This window comes from Gavia stellata, chromosome 24, assembly GCF_030936135.1.
Source record: "Gavia stellata isolate bGavSte3 chromosome 24, bGavSte3.hap2, whole genome shotgun sequence".
Lineage (NCBI taxonomy): Eukaryota > Metazoa > Chordata > Aves > Gaviiformes > Gaviidae > Gavia > Gavia stellata.
The window spans coordinates 6,755,699-6,772,686 of NC_082617.1; the positions used below are offsets into that span (position 1 = coordinate 6,755,699).

Genomic DNA, 16,988 nt, shown 5'->3' on the forward strand with positions numbered 1-16,988 from the left:
TCCTCTTCTCCCCTTCCCTCTTCAAGTTTCTCTTCATAATCAGATTGTGTTGGTTACTGGAACCCTTGGTTTGCTCACTTGCTCTAAGACTTTGAACTCCAATGACTCTTACAGACCCTTACTATCAGTGCAACTGTATTTGGTCTTTAATAACCATGTTAAAAACAGAAAATACCAGAAGCAGAGAAATTATTTGTATTAATCCTAGCTTTACGGCAAAATAGTGTGCAATTCAAAATGGCAGATGCCACTGAAGGAAAGCTCAAACTTTAACCAAGGCTGGCCATTGTCACTCTCTGGCACAGAGGGAAATGTTGTTATTTCCAGTTTCCTTATTCACAGGTTTCCTTTCATTGAATTGCCCTTTCCCGTTTGTGGGAGAAGAGCCATGAAGAACCGTTCCTCATCTCCCCCTTTGCACGTCCATGTGGATGAAAACACCCCTGTCCATGTCCATATTAAAAAGGGTCAGAAAACAACACCTGCAAAATGCCAGGTAGGAGTGTGTAGCTGGGTGTTTGTAAGGGCTACAGAGAGGAAGGTGAATGGTCCTAGAAGCACCACAAAACCTCAAGGTCTGTTACACTGTTGTATTAGAACTGTAAGACTTGAATTAATTCAGTGGTGAATTTTCAGTAACACATTTTCTATGTTTAAGGTTATTTAAGTATCGTATAGAATATATAGTTACTTTTCATGTTCAAGTGTGTGATTGTGAGGAATGTTGCTTCCAATGTGATGTGGTTTGGGGGATATTTTTTTTTTCCTTTTATTTCCTGGATTTGTGTCCTGATAATGGTTTTTCTTTGGCTACATCCCTATTTTTGTAGGAAAGGTTTGGGGAAAGGTAATTTCTAGGCGTTTCAAATTCCATCTTGATTGTATTAAAATAAATGTGTTTAGAAAAAAAGAGTCTGGATTCAAACCATCTTCTGGCATTAAGCACCTTCTCGGTCCACTGAGCTGTGCAGCAAAGAGGATCTCTTCATAGCCTTATCCACATCAGGTAGAAGGCAATACTAAAGTTGAGTTTCTAGCTATCTCATGTCCTCTTTTTGTAGTTGGATGTTTATGTAAAGTTGTTTTCAAAAGGTGCTGGAATTTGCTAGCTCATTCTTCCTTATGTGCAGATGTCATGTTCAAAGTTCTCTATTAATTTTGTGTTTGTTGCTAATGGCAAATATCATAATGGGCTAGGGCCTGACAGTGAAATCCAATGACTGGTATTAATTAATTGCTTGTAGGGAATATTTAGAACATCTGATTTTTCTCTAAGGTTAGAATTGTGCAAAACCACTTCAACTTCCCTTCAGTTAAAGCACCTCGAGTTCAATACAAATAAATGTGGATCTATTAGTTGACTGCAAAGCAGGGAAAATGCTTTAGGCACTTTTCATAACCAATCACACTGCACTGTTATTTTTTCTCTGGCAGTGCTGTTGTCAAATGATATAGCTGCTCTTTTGTGAGGTGAATCTGGAATGGAGAAGGGATCTCCCAGTTTGTTCTTCTTCACGTGAATAGGTTGTATTGTGGTATTTTTTTCGTGTATATCCATACAGAGGAGACTTCCTTCCCCCCCGCCCCAATCTCCCACCCCTGGCCTTGATGGGTAAGGCTCTCATCGCATCACAAGTGCACGTATCCCAGTGATATAACAGAGCTGCTACGTGATAAACAAGAAGTTACTACATCTATCCATACTGTCAACTGAATGTGTAATAACCTTTCCTTCTGGCTGGTGTTAGCTTCCTCTGATGGCTGCTGGCTTGTCTGATCTGATGTATCATGTGAAACATTATGTGATATTTTTGTATGAATGAACTTTCATTTGGTTTTGCATCACTAAACATTGTAAAAGGTTCTTTAAAAGTCTGTCATTTATTGTATTTTCTCTTTCTTTAGCAAAAGCACAAACAGAAAACGAAAGGGGATACCATGAACATGTGCCGAGCTGTCCGGGTGAAAACTAAGGCCCCCTGGATGCCCCCAGGCAAAACATCTGTCCGGGAGTCCACCTGCAAATGGGAGGTATGGCTGATTTTGCTCTTTAAAATAAACTTTCAGGTTTATCTGAGGTTGAAGAGAGCAGTTGTGTAGTGAGGGAGCTGGGCTGATCTGAAAGAAAGCTACTGTCACCTACCATCCATTTTAAGTGTCTTCTATAATCTTTTTCACTTTTTAATATAGAAAAATTGGAAACTAATTAGCAGCCTAAGGCCATATCATGCCTTTCTGCCTCTAGAAACCAGACAAATTTCTTTGTTTGTTGTAGTTTTATTAATCCCCTTCAAGATCTCACCTGGAGGAACAGTGAGGGGCTGCTGTTCTTAGTCTCTTCCGAAGCATGGAGCATTTATGTAGTATTGTGTAATATTTTCTTTCTCATGGGTTGATAGTTTTACCTTTCGTATTCCTGGCTCTTCCTAGATGAGAATTTGAACTTTAATTATTTTTTCTACTTTTTCTGTTCTAGTCTTTCTGTTCTTGACCTTTCCCAGATGGAGGTGAAAGAGCTGTTTACAAATGTTTTTTTCGTTACTAGCCTTATTGCAGTGATGTGACCTGGTCTCTGGTTTTGGCAGAGCTAGTGTTAGAATACTGTTTATAACTTTATACTAAAAAATTGATGCCCTTTATGGCTTTTCTACCAGGGACCAACTCACCGCCTAGAAATTACACCTCCAGATTCAGAAAAAATGCTGTCAGTATTGCGCCTGAGTGACCTCTCTACAGATGAGGAGGATGCTGTTTACTGCAAAATGAACGAATATGAAAAGAAGATAGATAGCCTGATGAATGTGGTAGGAACGCTGAAGAATGAGGTGAGGAGACAGTGTAAAGAACTGCTGACTCAGGCTTTGAAGCTGATTGTTTGGCAAGAGGAGGCTGGAGTCAAGTCTTGGTGCAGTGGAAGACTACCCAGGCTGTTGGGTAGCTTGCTTAAAAAAAAAAAAAAAAGTCAATCTGAGTTGTTTAGAAGGGCTGAACTATCCTAGCGAGATCCTAAGCCCTACTATGAAACATTTCAAAACATTATCCATTTAATAAGGTATTGCTGCGCTTCAGTTTCCAAATAATCTGTCTTCTGCCTAAGCTCAAAATCTGAAAACTGGTCATTCAAGAAGGTGAAAAATACAGTGTGATGATCTTTTATTGTCAAAGAATCCACTTACTCAACAAGGTTGTTTCTTCTGTTTCTCTTTCAAAATGTGCAACTCAGTGATGTTGTGTTTTCCAAATAAATAGCCTCTTACATACTTGACACCACTTAAGAAATGGGTAGGAGATGTTCCCAGATTTCATAAGATGCTCTATGGTGGGGGAAAACTGCATTTTTAACTTTGAGTTAACACTGAGGGTAGCAAAACTTGTATTCTTATTATTTAACTCAAAATTACATGAAGTTCAAATCAGTGAACAAGAGTAGGGATTGAGTCAAGTAGATTCTTATACTAAACGTTTTCCCTTTTATTTATGCTACAAAATTTAATGGAATTACTTGCATGATTGTAAAACAAAAATCAATTTTGATACTTTCAATAAGTTAATTGAATCTGAATGTTTGGTGGTGTCACTTAAATAAATCCATGGTGTAAGATCACATTAATTTTGCTAGCTTTGATTCTGTACAAGCCAGGGAATCTCCAGTGACTTTTTTGCTGCAAAAAGAAACAAGTCTGGTACAGTAGTTCAACCCCCTCTATGTTCTCTCTTCTTGCACATCTTCCAACTGTTTGTAGTGCTCTTAACTGCCAAATGGGATGCATGTGTCATTCATGAGGAGCAGTAGTCAACTTCAGAACCCCATTCAGCTCTTGAGCAGTCTGTATACAACTCCAATCACACTACCAGCAGTGACACTGAACTGCCACAGAACATCCTGGGTAATCCAAAATGGGTAGATAGAGACAAAATGCCAGGGACTATTTAGGTTGATTTCACCCAGTTCCCTGGATCTTGCAAAGCAATAGTGGAGCAATGGTAGCAGTTCACATGCTGGAGATGGCTCCCAGAACTCCTTTCCTGCCATGTTTGAGGGCTGTCACGTGTCTTGTGGCTGATGACAATTTTTGGTATGTGACTTAGAGCCAGGATGCTTGTGTGGGGGGGGTGGGAGGTATTTCCAGGCAATAAGTGAATTATGCCTTTTGTGCACAAGAACAGCCTGCAAGTATCTAGGCAAAACACCCCCAAATGCATGGTCCTCTGTTGTTTGGTGCAGCTCAATAGTTCACTGGTTTGAGATGTGGATTCTGTATATAATTTTAAAAGCACCTGCTTTGTCTTAAGTTCTATTTAAATATCTTCATCAGGCCAAGCTGCAGAAAAAGGAGGAACAGCAACAACTGACAAAGCGTCTCCTTGAGGAGCAGAAAGAAGAACTGAATGAGGTCACACAAGAACTGGTAGAAACAGAACATGAGAATACACGGCTCAGGCGCAATATTGAGCGCATAAAGGAAGAGAAAGATCTAACTGTGTAAGAAAGCTCCAGTTCTCCATTGTTACTGCAAGTAGTGGTAATTACAGGGCACCTACCTCCTTTATTGCTAACATTATTTGAGGTTGTAGTTTGTACACTGGTTTGCAGTGCTGCTGAAGAGCTGATGTTCTTGGATTTTTTTTTTTGTCACCTTTTAGAAGGGGGACTTCAGATGGCAATAGCTGCAGAGAAGGGCTCTAGCATGATTATTGGAATGCAAAAAGCTACTCTGAGAGCAGTTGGCTTGTGTGGCCTACTGGAGGGTCATCCTAGCTCTGCAGTTAATATTTTGAAGGTTAAGAGATGCTGTTTGAATTGGAATGATATTGGTAGAACAACAAATGAATAAACATGGAGATGAAAACTAGAGGAGAATTCTTGGCCTTTGCGAAAATCACACTCAGACAGGAGTGACAGCCCCTGAGAGGACTGAATCATGTTTTTTTTCTTAGTGACTCTGAAGGTCTCCAAGTCTGATGTATTTGCATCTGCTTTGTAGCTAAAGAATTAGGGAAGTTTGTGGCTCCAGGGGAACACTAGTGTATTAAGAGAGAGAGTTTTATTTTTTCCTTAAGAAAGATCACTTGGGAGTTAATACTGTGTATTCCTTTTTCAGAAAAGTTTGTGAATACTTCTGAGATTACAAGCCCTGGCTAAAAACTTTGAGCTGTATATCTTGGTGTGCTTTCCTGTTTCATCTTCAGCCATTTGGAGTCTTATTTCTGGTGTGGCTTAAGTGCCCAGGAAAAGCACAGCACTGTGTTTTGGGTTTAGTAGTGTGTGCAGGCTTTGGTATAAGCCTGATTTGTCCCCTTTCAATTCCTGTTTCATAGCTGTGGCCCTAGCAAACTCCTGGTATCTACTTACTTCTATTGGAACAACTTCCACACTGAAAGAGGGTAAATCTTAAGTAGTGTTTGTTTAGAGCTTTTATCATCTGATTTGAGGGCTTTTATGAGTTTTAACCCAATCAACTGTATATCAATAGTGGTTGGTACAGCTGTAAAGGCTTCTTGTTTCTCTGATGGCTGAATTCTCATTATAGGCTCCAGAAAAAGTACTTGCAGCATGAGAAGGAGTGTTTGATGTCCAAGCTGAGCGAAGCAGAAAGGGATGGAGCAGCAGCAGCCAGGCAGATCCATGCCCTGAAAAACACAATTGGGAGACTCAACATTGTAGGTGTTGTCCTTTTTTGGTTTTGCCTTTATTACATTGTCCTGTTACATGGCTGTCTTAGCAACTGTAACGTTACGTTTTTGACCCAGAAAAATGTAAGGAAATTGGAGGGGTTTAACATGTTAAGGTGTTTGCTAGTTTTGTTTGGAAGTGGGGTATTTACTTGCAGCGTCCAGTTGCCTTCTGCACACATGGTGCTGACTATTGCACTGCTCATGCTTGTATCAGCTTCATACATTAATTCCATATGAACAATTATTTTCTTTTTTGTTTGTTTGTTTTTCCTCTAGGAGAAACACATGAGCAGCTCGGACATTAACACACTGACAAGACAAAAAGAGCTTTTGCTCCAAAAGTTGAGCACCTTTGAAGAAACAAACCGGACCCTGCGAGAACTTCTCAGAGAGCAGCATAACCGGGAGGTGAGCAATGCTGTGTGGTTGAACTTGGCTGATTACAGGAGTCTGTGTTGTCTTGTGGACTGAAATGGAGTTTGAGAGCTTTTAACTTCCCCCCCCCCCCCCAACCCTGCTGTTGACCCTGTGTCATAAAGAATGGATAGTTTGGGGGGTTTTTTTTATCCCTGTCTATGTCATAGATTAAGACTGACTTTTCTGCTGTAAGGATGTTAGAGCATCTAAGTCTTTGACTGTATTAAAAGGTATAGGCACTACTGTGTTGCCAACTTTTTCTCATCTGGATACAGCTGTATCTGCTGATAGTGCTAGTCTGGTATGTTACTGCTCCAGTTGCATTGCCTGAAGTCTGAGGACTAGATGTGGCCTTAGCTAATGGGAGCCTAAGGATGTTCCAAACTTTATTTTTGTAGGCTGTAAGAGCAATAACATACAAATTGTGAACAGTTCTGTACTGCTTGTAGAGAACAATTTTATGCTGCTTCTAAGAGTGATACAGAAATTAAATTGCTATTCCTCCTGTAGTTTATATTCCATTTGAGCAAAAGCAGGCTGATGGTAAGTTTTTTCAGCCACCAGTGAGACTGGATAAAAGGATTGAGTTCTTCATAGAATCATTTAGGTTGGAAAAGACCTTTAAGATCATGAAGTCCAACTGTAAACCTAACACTGCTAAGTCCACCACTAAACCATGTCCCTAAGCGCCTCATCCATATGTCAACTCCCTGAGTAGTGGAAGAATTCGGAAAGATCTTAAACTGCCATCATGTTTTTTATTGTAATCTTTGACTGAGAAGTGGAAAAGCTTTCTGAGATGGGTGATGATATGTGAAGTATTTAGCAAATTTGATGCTTCTGGATATCATCCGAGAATTGCTGCTGCAACTGGGAGGAAATGGTTCATTTGCCCAGTTCCATTTAAAGAATCTGTGTAAAATTGACTTTTTAGTTAACAATTTTTCTCATGTATTTCTTTTGTAGAAGGATGCTCAGAAGATATTGGACCGGCAAGGGGCACTGCTGAAAAGGCTGGCTGACTCAGATGCAGAGAAAGTGGTAAGCAAACCAGAATGTCTTTTTTTTTTTTAATGATAAAGGAGAGAGATCTAAAATGGACAAGCTCTTATTTTTCTTTTATTGAGCCATCAAGTCTTACAGTAATGCCTTTTAGACCAATAAAAAATTTTTTGGCTTTTGTGGTAATCAGAGCCACTATACTGGTCCTGTGGTTAACAACCTACATTTCAAAGTGGATAGATTTTCATAGCCTTTGAAATATGGGGGCTCAGAATGGGGATAGCACAACCAAGGCCTACACATAAGAGCACCGTTAGGATTTACAGTATTCAGCTATAAAGGATAACTTAAGCCTGTTTTTATTACGTTTAGGCACAAGTGATTCTGCTTACCTTTTCTTATGGTACTAAATGTACAAAGCAAGAATTGTACTACGTGTTTCTTTAAAAAGAAAACTCTGAGGGTGGGAGAGAAAAAATATCTGCTGCCAAAATACCCCTGATGGTCAGGATAGAATTCTTCAGTTTGGAAATCATCTTACTGTTTCTTTATGTTTATCACGTTATCCTTAGAGATAGAAAAGCACAAAGAGGGTAAACTTTCTGTATCTGCTCCTGTCACTGAATGAGTGAGTGACCTGGTGCTGGTTTTTGTTCATTTCCTTATCTGTAAACTGAGAAGAGTTCTTACATTGACAGAAGTTATAAAACTTTCTGTGAGACATGGGTAATGCCCTTTTCTCATCTGTGAAGTATATAGTCCTGTCAGGTCCTTGTTCTTGACTGGGTATCCTATGCCCTGTTACACAAACGTACATGTATCGCTTTTGCTTTCTGCTTGAGGAAAATGCAGCCTGTTTTTCTGCGGCTGAGTGTGCTGTTGCTGTGGGTACCAGACAGAGTGCTGTGGATCAGAGGGTCTCGGGAAGGAAGCAGTTAAACCTCCTTCCCTCCACCTGCGACCTAAATGTGTATGTTACTTAACTTCTGAGTGGTGTTTATTTTCTCAGCAACTTCAGATGAGGCTTCAGGAGAAGGAAAAAGAAGTGGACAGTCTTACCATTCAGATACAGGCAGAAAAGGTAGTTTTCTTTTTCTGTTTTCCCTTCCATGCTCCACCTTCCAGTTCTGTAGAACCACAGATAGTCCAAAATATGGGTTTGTACTTGCAGACGATTACTTTTTAAGGGATCAGATAACTGGCTTGCTTATAAAACTAGACAGACAGCTACCTATTCACACACAGTTGTGGATTCAATTTTCTGCTAATAAAACATCCATCACAAAGATGAATAGATAGTATTCTCTTTGCTTGGGCTTATCACTGAATTGCCTTTCTGTTTAAGGTCCTGTTGGTTCCTGATGTCAAATTCCAGTCTGTTCCTCTGTTTAGGAAGTAAAAAAGAAATGTAGTGGAAGAGATCAGATATGAAGGATGTTTTGCCCTAGAACAAATCTTCAGGCCAGTCATTCACATCTGATGTGAAATAAACGGCTACTCATTTGTTACCCATGAGTAGATGAGCTGTGAAGGTCCATCTGAGGGAAGTGGAGGTGGCTGGAGATAGCATCAGATTTCTTCACTGAATGATTACATATTAGAAAGTGTTCCTTCTATTACCTTGTTGAGAAAAGGTGTGTGTCTTGTTTGCTTCTTATTTAGGATCAGGCAAAGACAGCATGTGAGCTCTCCAAATCGATGGAGGCTGTGAGAGGCCATTTACAAGCGCAGCTGCGAAATAAAGAAGCTGAGAACAACCGTCTGAGTATACAGATACGGGTATGTTTTCAGTGGTCCCTGGGGATTGTCTCTTTGTTTACTCTCATGAACGGAATTGACTGGGACAGTGGGACACCATTTCTAGGAAATCAGTTGCTTCTTTGGATATGCAGCTGTACGGACATTATTCTATGTGGTGTGTTTTCTTCCCGCCTGCAGAATCTGGAGCGCAGTGAAGCTCAGCATAAGGCAGAGGTGGAACATATCATGGAACAACTGAAAGAACTAAGGCAGAAGGCAGACCGTGATAAAGAGGCCCTGAAGAAAGCCGTCCGTGCACAGAAAGAGCGGGCAGAGCGGAGTGAAGAGTATGCAGAGCAATTGACTGTTCAGCTAGCAGAAAAGGTACCTGATAATACAGGAGGAGAGACCTCATTTCAGATCATGCATCTAAATCTTTGATTTCTGGTAGGAGCCCTGGGAAGAGTCTCTGCTTTCAACTAATGAGATTTTTTTCTGTCTTGATGCCTTGGCCCATTTATGCTAAGTTTAGAACAAATCAATTTTTTTCAGCTGTCGCTGTATTTGCTGCATGTCCTTAACTTAGGACATACAGTAACTTAGATCATACTAAACTAGCAGATCTGATTTTTCGTCTGGTTCTTTAGAACCATCTGAGGGTTGACAAAACCCAGTGAAATAAAGCCTGGTAGTTTTGGCTGAAAATTCTGAATGGAGTTGGTTGTTAATTGAGAAACTAGTCAGAGCAGGAAAGTACAAAGGCTTAGAGGTGTAGTGGAATTTCCTGTTGAAAATGACTGAAGGATATCGAGAAAAAATAGAAAAGTCAGGACTAAAACAAATCAGAAGGGAACATGGATTTCAGACTACTTGATTGCTTTTTTTCTCCATTGTTTTTAGAATTCTAGGGACCAGAGCCACTAGTATAATCTTAGCCATGCTTTGTATTTGTGATAGTTCATCTGCCTTCAAAGAGGATTCTTCTTTCGCTGCTGTTATGTCTGTTGGCTGACAGTAGTGTTGGAGAACACCTTTTTCTGAAGGATCGGGAAGAATAAAAATAAATACTTGTCCTCAATATTTTCAAAGGCTTAGTGAAGTCTCTGCACATATCATGCTTACCCATATCAAGATCTCTGTATATTGTCTGCATATCCCACTTCCAGTGACATTTTTGTCACCCTGGCTCTTTTCCTCATGTATTTCTCTTGTTTAATAGGACAGTTATGTTGCTGAGGCGCTGTCTACGCTGGAGTCCTGGAGGAGTCGCTACAACAAAGTAGTAAAGGACAAGAGTGACCTCGAACTGGAAATTGTTACGCTGAACAGGTTAAAATAAAATTAGTGTGGAGAAACAAGCATGAGCAGGGATGAGTTCTAAGTTCAAGGATAATTTAATTGAATTTAATTGAATAATTTCATTAAATTAAATTATTTAATTGGATTGCTTAAAAACATCCAAGCAAAACCAGCATTGCCTAAGGGCTAGAGCAGAGTTTGGAGAGATTGAGAGAGAGAGAGAGATGTGGCTTCTGCTGCTAACTTGCCACAGCAAAGGCAGGCTTTCTAAGGGTTTCCTGAGCCTTAAAACTCTTTGTTCCTTTGCCATTTTATAATGCTTTGAAAGAATCAAGGTTATCTTTCTTTTGAGATCTGTTTGAGATGCTTGAATGGAAGGGATTAGAAGAGGTAGGCAGTATAGTTTTGTGCTAATTTTGTTTTGAAGCTAAATAAATGTGTTGGTATTACTGCAGTACGGTTGTTGCTGCAGGAAAAAATAGGTAGGTATGAGACGAGAGAAGTACCTCTTTATCCTGTGTATATTGGAGGCAATGCATTTGAGCTCCAGGGGAAGTTAACTAATTAACTTAAGTTAATTTCCAGGAGGCTGAGAAGATTGAGGTAATAGAACAGTGTAACATATAGGTGTGCATACATGACTGGAGGAGGAAGATGAAAGGATAGGGAAAAGCCATGTTTCTGAAGCAATTTTCAAGGGTTAGGAGTCTTATTCTTTCTTGTCAATTAGGATTAATTTTCTTTCTGTATGGCAGCCGTGTTGCAGACTTGCTGGAACAGCAGACAACCCTGGAGGACAAGATGCGGGAGGACAGAGAAGCTTTGGTGGATAAATTGCATCGACAGGCTACAGAGACCACTTCTTTCAAAATGGAGAACGAAAGGCTAAAGGTCAGTTATTCTAGGGGTTTGAAGCTGAAATGCTAGGGAAAAAAAGGAGAAATTATAACAAGTTGCTTGGCCTCTGAAGACAGAGTTGAATTGCACCCATTGCTGCCCTTTGGTTTCAAACCAGTTTTACTATAGCCTGAGTATGATAGGGTAAGTTTGCTGGGAAAACACATAAAGAAAGAAAGTGAACGTTCTAGGACAACTGAGTTTCTTCCGTGTTTTCGCTAGGAGTATCTCCAGTCCAAGTACTGTTTCTTCCAGCTGGGATCTTACATCTTGTCCTTACATCTTCATGCTGCTGGCCAGAGAACAAACAACTGTAGCTCATGCAGAGAGAATGGTAATCTCCAGAGTGAAAAAAATGGCTGGCATATTTCTCCTATCATTTCTTATCACTGGTGATCTTGTAGGTGACCTACATAAATTTTTTCTTGGAAAGCTAGGCATTGATCCAAATAAGGAGTGGCCACAATCCAAGTAGCACAGCTCATTCAGGCAAATGGAAAGATTGCACATACATCACAAATCTCTGCTCTGCTGGTGTAAATTTGGCAATCCACTGAAGTCTGGAAAGTTTTGATAACTTACACTGACAAAAGTCTTATTTTTTCTCGGTCTTGACGATGTTAGACAGCTAGCGTGGCAGTTACTTCCAACCGCTCAATGGAAGATGCTTTCTTTTTTCAGGCTAGTGTGATCCCAATGGAGGAAAAGCTGAACCAAGCACAAATGGAAGTGCAGCAGCTCAAGAGCTCTGTCAGGAACTATGAAGGGTTGATTGAAACCTACAAGGCACAGGTAGGCATCTTATCAAAACCTTCAGCCCTTGCACAAACATGTTTTCTCCCTTCACTGTTGTGGCTTATTCTGTAACGCCTTAACCCTTTGTTTGTTCTTGAAGGATGTTGCAGTTTCGTGTGGGTTTGGTTCTTTTGTCTCTATTAGCCTTACTTTTTCTCAAATGGCAGCATCCAGACTGCCATGTGCTGTATGCCAAAGTGTGGGAGATTTACCTTCCTCACTATGTGCTGATAACTTGGTCATTAGGAAGAGCTGGCTCCCACAGCAGAGATCTTGATAAGTGGAAAACAAATGACTGGTTTTAATTATTTCACTTTTCCCTGCTCCTTTTCAAAAGGTAAAGGAAAATAGTGAAATGCTTTCTTCTGCCTTTTAGTGTGGCAAGTACTGCTCCTTGGCTGCTTTTTGGGGGGGATTTTGGATATTATGGTAGTATAAAGATAAGGCAAAAGGGGAGAACATTTGATGGAAAGCCCAGATGATCCAGGTGGCAGAAGCAGAAAGTGAACTTCCAAATATAGTTCTGGGGTGGTGGTTAGTGTGTCAAGAAACTTGTTGCTGATCCTTGAGCTTGAGTTTTAGTTACTCCAAAGCATTGCACATCTGTTAAACTATATATAAACAGATAAAGTATGTGGGTTTTTTTCTATGTCCAGGTGTTGAAGACCCGAATGGAGGCAGATGATGTGGTAGCAAAACTGGAGAAGTGTGATAAAGAGAACAAGACACTGAAGGATGAAATGAACAAAGAGATTGAACTGGTAACTATTCCTCTAAAGACTGATATGTTGTAGCCATTGATGGATCTTAATGTTCTGAATGTAGTGAAAAACAGCTGTGAATAGGAGATAGAAGGCTTAGCTGAGTTTGCCATTAGTTTTTCTCAGGACTTGTTCATTCTACAAAGCTTATTGAGCATTCAGCAGCTTGATTTTGACTATATGGCGTTCTTCAGAGGTTTTTAAATTGCTTAGTGTGTCCTTTGCTGCACAAATAGTGGTTTAGAACAGTGGACTAGGTAGGTTACACCATTGTCTGATGTGGAACAGCTATCCTCAAAAAAGAGCTTGTAATTCTAATAAAATTGAAGCCCAGGATCCAAAATACATACTCATTCTCACTCCATCCATAGGGAATGCCAAATCCTAAGAGAAAACCTTTTGGAGTAGGAGAAGACCTTAAGCTTTGAACTCAACACTGCCCAAATATCCACACAGTTTCATCATGGTTGCAGACTAACAAAGCTTCATTGAAGTTGAGAAATTTTTTAGTCTTGACTTTATGAACATTTGAAAGTTCCTCGTGTTCTCTTCTTTGATTATAGGCACGTAAGCAGTTCCAGAGCCAGCTTGCTGAACTCGAAAAGCTGCCTGAGATCCTAAAGATCACAGAGACTCAGTTGGCAGAATGTCAGGACCAGCTTCAGAGTTACGAGAAGAAGAATGTGGACCTGTCTGTCATGATTGCAGATCTTCGTCAGCGGGTAAGGGACTGGCAGAAAGTACCTGCAGCACTGCAATCCGCAAGTCTGAGACCAAGATGAATTTCTAATCACAGGAAGGTTCAAACTTCGTCTCTGTTCTCGTCTCTTTTTGAAAAGATTAAACGTGCACTGCAAAATAAAGGTGTGTGCCATGTCTTTGTGCAAGAAGTTAGCGCCGTAGCTAGTAGCATTCCTTACTATTTAAAAGTTTTCTCATCCCTTGGTGCAGAACCTTATTGGGACTTGAATAGTAGCAGTGGTAACACTTGCTAATGCCAACACTCGCTTCAGTTACTTCCATCATCTTGCCAGTTTTCCCTCCTGTGGTTTTCTGCTGATAGAGCTGGCCCAACCTTGTTTTCTCACCCTGATTTCAGGTTGTTTTCCCAGTCCCTGTTTTTTGTCCCCAGGAGGACTACATAGGTATTGTAGGACAATTACAGACAGGCATGACTTCTACAACTATGCCTCAAGACAGAGCAAATGATCTCGCAGTCTGACTGCTTTACTCTGATTGTCTTGGAATTATAAACCTTCCTGGTATTTCGGGCTCCAATGCCTTTATAGGCTGCTGTCATGTATATGGCTGCTTTTAATGTGTGTGCTTCGCTGTGCTTACAGGTGGCTGCTCTGCATGCAAGTGTTTACAGGCTCAGCTTTTCATTTGCAATAGAGAAGAATTTTCTCATACCTTTCCAAATATTAATTGGAAGGACCAGCAAAATGGATGTTTAGTGCTTTGCTTTTCTATCCACTGTTCCTTTTCTGGAGCGCTCCAGAAATTATGAATTGAGCATGTTTCCTTCTGGAGAGCTGCATACGTTTTAGGTGGTTGGTCATGTGTGTGTAGTGACTACTCTGTAAAGTAATTACTTACTGTAATTTTTAGATTGAGCTCCAGGGGGACAAAATGGAGATGACAAGAGAGAGGTATCAGTCTGCCCAGGAGGAGAAAAAGCAGCTCACCTTGAAGGTGGAGGAGCTAGAAAGGTTAGAAACATTAGGCTCTCTTGCTCTCTTAACCTTCCATTTCCATCCTCTTCCCATTGTTTTTTCAGGGGATTGAAACAGCTTCAGTCTTGTTCCAGTCCCCCACGTGCCTTCAGGATTCTGTGCGTTTGCTTGTCCCATGAGGATCTCTAATCATAGCTGCCCACCGGAGAGAGGATTATAGGTTTTTGCAGCACCTTTTACAAATGTTGTTAGAAAGAATGATGGCTTACAAAGCAGCTAAACCAGCTCCTTGTCCAATCTAGTCTGACAATTTTGAGGTTACTGAATATTACAGTGTTTTTACCCATGTTTATACATTCCTTTTAGTGACAATGTCTGGGAGAACGCAGGTATGTGAATACTCTGTATGTCCTTCAATCTTTGAGATTTTGATTTGAGAAATGGAGAAGTGTTTCTTGGGGCTCTCGCCTTTCAAGGGGGAATAGAATCTATTCCCAGGCTAGTCAGGACCTGACAAAAAGGCAGACTGAAACACACTCCATTTAAAATGAATAGGTTTCCTTCCCTTATTGTCTTAACCTAGAAAACTAGAGACAACGAGCGCCCAGAACATAGAATTCCTTCAGGTCATAGCAAAACGTGAGGAGTCAATCCACCAGTGTCAGCTGCGGTTGGAGGAGAAGACCCGTGAATGTAGCTCCTTGGCACGTCAGTTGGAGATGGCCATTGAAGATGCCAAAAGACAAGTAAGTAATTTTTCATGTTTGAATTTTCCGAAAACTACCCAGACTGTAAAAGGGGAACAGCGAGAATGCTGGAAATACCTCCTCAGCCTTTGACCAAATTAATGAAAATCATCATGTTCAGTGAAATACAAGTAATAAAATGTGCTGGTACTGTTTGTCAGCACTTAAACCATTGAAAAACTGAACCCCGCGCTCCGGTTTGCAACAAGAGAGAGGAAAGCACAAGACTGATCTGCTGCTTATGTATAAGAATGTGTCCAATTAAACTTCATAGGGCTTTTGTGGGCAATGGGGTAGGGAAAAATCATTCTTCCATAGAAAACCCTTTAACAAAGTTGTTGTTCCACATAGGTGGAACAAACTCGAGAACGAGCAACGTCTAGAGAGAGAGCAGCCCAGTCCAAGATGTTGGATTTGGAGACCCAGCTGAGTAGAAATAAAACGGAGCTGAACCAATTGCGTCGGAGCAAAGATGATGTGAGTGACTTGCAAGGGATACTCTTGCTGTGCTGGCAGTGTCCTGGCAGCAACTGGAGTCCATAAACCAAGGTCCTATGGATCACTGCAAAAGTCATGCAGAGCTGTGTCTGAATGGGACATGCTGTTGTATGTGTCCGTGACAGATGTGTGATATGACATGTCTGTTACGTCACTAATTCAGGAATGCAGACTCTCATTTGCTTCTTACTTACAGCAGTGATCTGAATGAACTTGCTCTAAACTTATGTGTGTGTAAGAAAAGAATCAGACCTTTCTTATGTTCAAACGAGATTTGTGCCAGATATCATGGACAGATTCAACTTCATTTACTGTGCTTGGTTATCTGAGAGAGAATGCAATTTCTCTTCTAGAGGAAAGGATTCCTTCTAGAAGAAAGAAGGGGAATCTTTCATAATGACCTATTTACCTTGCTTGTTTCCTTGAGTTTTACTTGGAACTGGGCTGGCACATGGATCAGGTCAAGTTGCTTTTCAGAAAAAGAGTGTGTTTAATTCCCCATAGCTATAGCTAATCGGTTTTAAAAGCTGAACTGATGAGCTGTGTCGTCTGCTGTTTTTATCAGCGGGTTGCTGAATGGGGTTGGAAATGAGCAGAACAAATTATAAATATCGTAGCACCATCTATGGTAATGTCATCTACTGCTGTGCTAATTCTCGCTGTCTTCAGCACTTTCTGGGAGTAGCTGAAGTTTAACGTCAGTAGGATGAATGTCGCTGCCTTTCAGCCTGTGATTTGTGCCTCTTCCCACAGGCAGAGCGCCGCTATGAAAGCCGCCTACAGGATTTAAAGGATCGGTTGGAGCAGTCAGAGAGCACCAACCGCAGCATGCAAAACTACGTCCAGTTCCTCAAGTCTTCCTATGCCAACGTTTTTGGAGAAAGTGCCTTGCTGGGCTCCCCCAGCCGCTCTCGTTCTTCCCCGTGAGGACAACGCTATCCTTGCACCTCTGCTTCTAAGCACAAAAGGAGCCCTCTTTCAAAGCCATATGTTATTTAGAAAATAGGTTGGCATGTCAGGGTCACTGTCAGGAGACGTTTTCCTCTTTTCCTTGCAGCATGAGATGATAAAATGATGGTGGCAATACGTCCTAAGTGCAGGGTGTCAGCAATACCGGTTTGGTGATGGAGGTTGGCGTTACACCATAAACTGTGCTCCAAAACCAGGTGGTTTTGCATGTGATGGAAAAGGTCCTTTTCATGCTGTAAGGCCCTGATGGACCTGTCAGTGTTTTGCTGAGTGTGTTAATAAGAGCTCTTTTCATGTTTTTTTTTTTTTATTCTGTTTCTTTGTTGGGGAGATCATGTGGGGTTTTTTGTTTGTGCATTTTTTTAATATTTTTTTAAACTATTGAACATTGTATTGATACATTGGATGATAAGATGGTGGGAGAGAGTCCACCCACCAGAAGCGTGAAGCTGAAAATAACTTAAGTGCCTGGGCTCTACACTTACAAGAGATTATCTCCTGAACAACCACAG

The 16,988-nt window shown here is 40.8% G+C and overlaps 1 protein-coding gene across 5 annotated transcripts; it reads left to right on the plus strand.

The window, feature by feature from the left end:
• Positions 1-348: 348 nt before the first annotated feature.
• Positions 349-16,648, plus strand: ODF2 (outer dense fiber of sperm tails 2). 5 transcript variants are annotated; one of them, XM_009815914.2, is made up of 19 exons: positions 349-496; positions 1,906-2,031; positions 2,655-2,825; positions 4,317-4,483; positions 5,532-5,661; positions 5,953-6,084; positions 7,060-7,134; positions 8,105-8,176; positions 8,758-8,874; positions 9,034-9,219; positions 10,055-10,164; positions 10,890-11,025; positions 11,713-11,823; positions 12,483-12,587; positions 13,151-13,309; positions 14,199-14,299; positions 14,847-15,009; positions 15,361-15,486; positions 16,261-16,648. In XM_009815914.2, the coding sequence occupies exons 1-19, from the start codon at positions 389-391 to the stop codon at positions 16,432-16,434; spliced, it is 2,469 nt and encodes an 822-aa protein (XP_009814216.1). In that variant the 5' UTR covers positions 349-388; the 3' UTR covers positions 16,435-16,648. The 5 variants fall into 5 exon arrangements, with proteins under 5 accessions (XP_009814216.1, XP_009814217.1, XP_009814218.1 ...); XM_009815915.2 differs by having other exon boundaries at positions 7,063-7,134; XM_009815916.2 differs by having other exon boundaries at positions 1,906-1,974; positions 7,063-7,134.
• The last annotated feature ends 340 nt before the right edge of the window (positions 16,649-16,988 follow it).

Bases quoted from the DNA above. Each gene is read 5' to 3' on its own strand.
- ODF2 (XM_009815914.2), top strand. From the start codon at position 389: ATGAAGAACCGTTCCTCATCTCCCCCTTTGCACGTCCATGTGGATGAA. The intron at 5,662-5,952 runs GTAGGTGTTGTC...TTTTTCCTCTAG, and splicing joins CAATTGGGAGACTCAACATT to GAGAAACACATGAGCAGCTC. The intron at 8,177-8,757 runs GTAGTTTTCTTT...CTTCTTATTTAG, and splicing joins TTCAGATACAGGCAGAAAAG to GATCAGGCAAAGACAGCATG.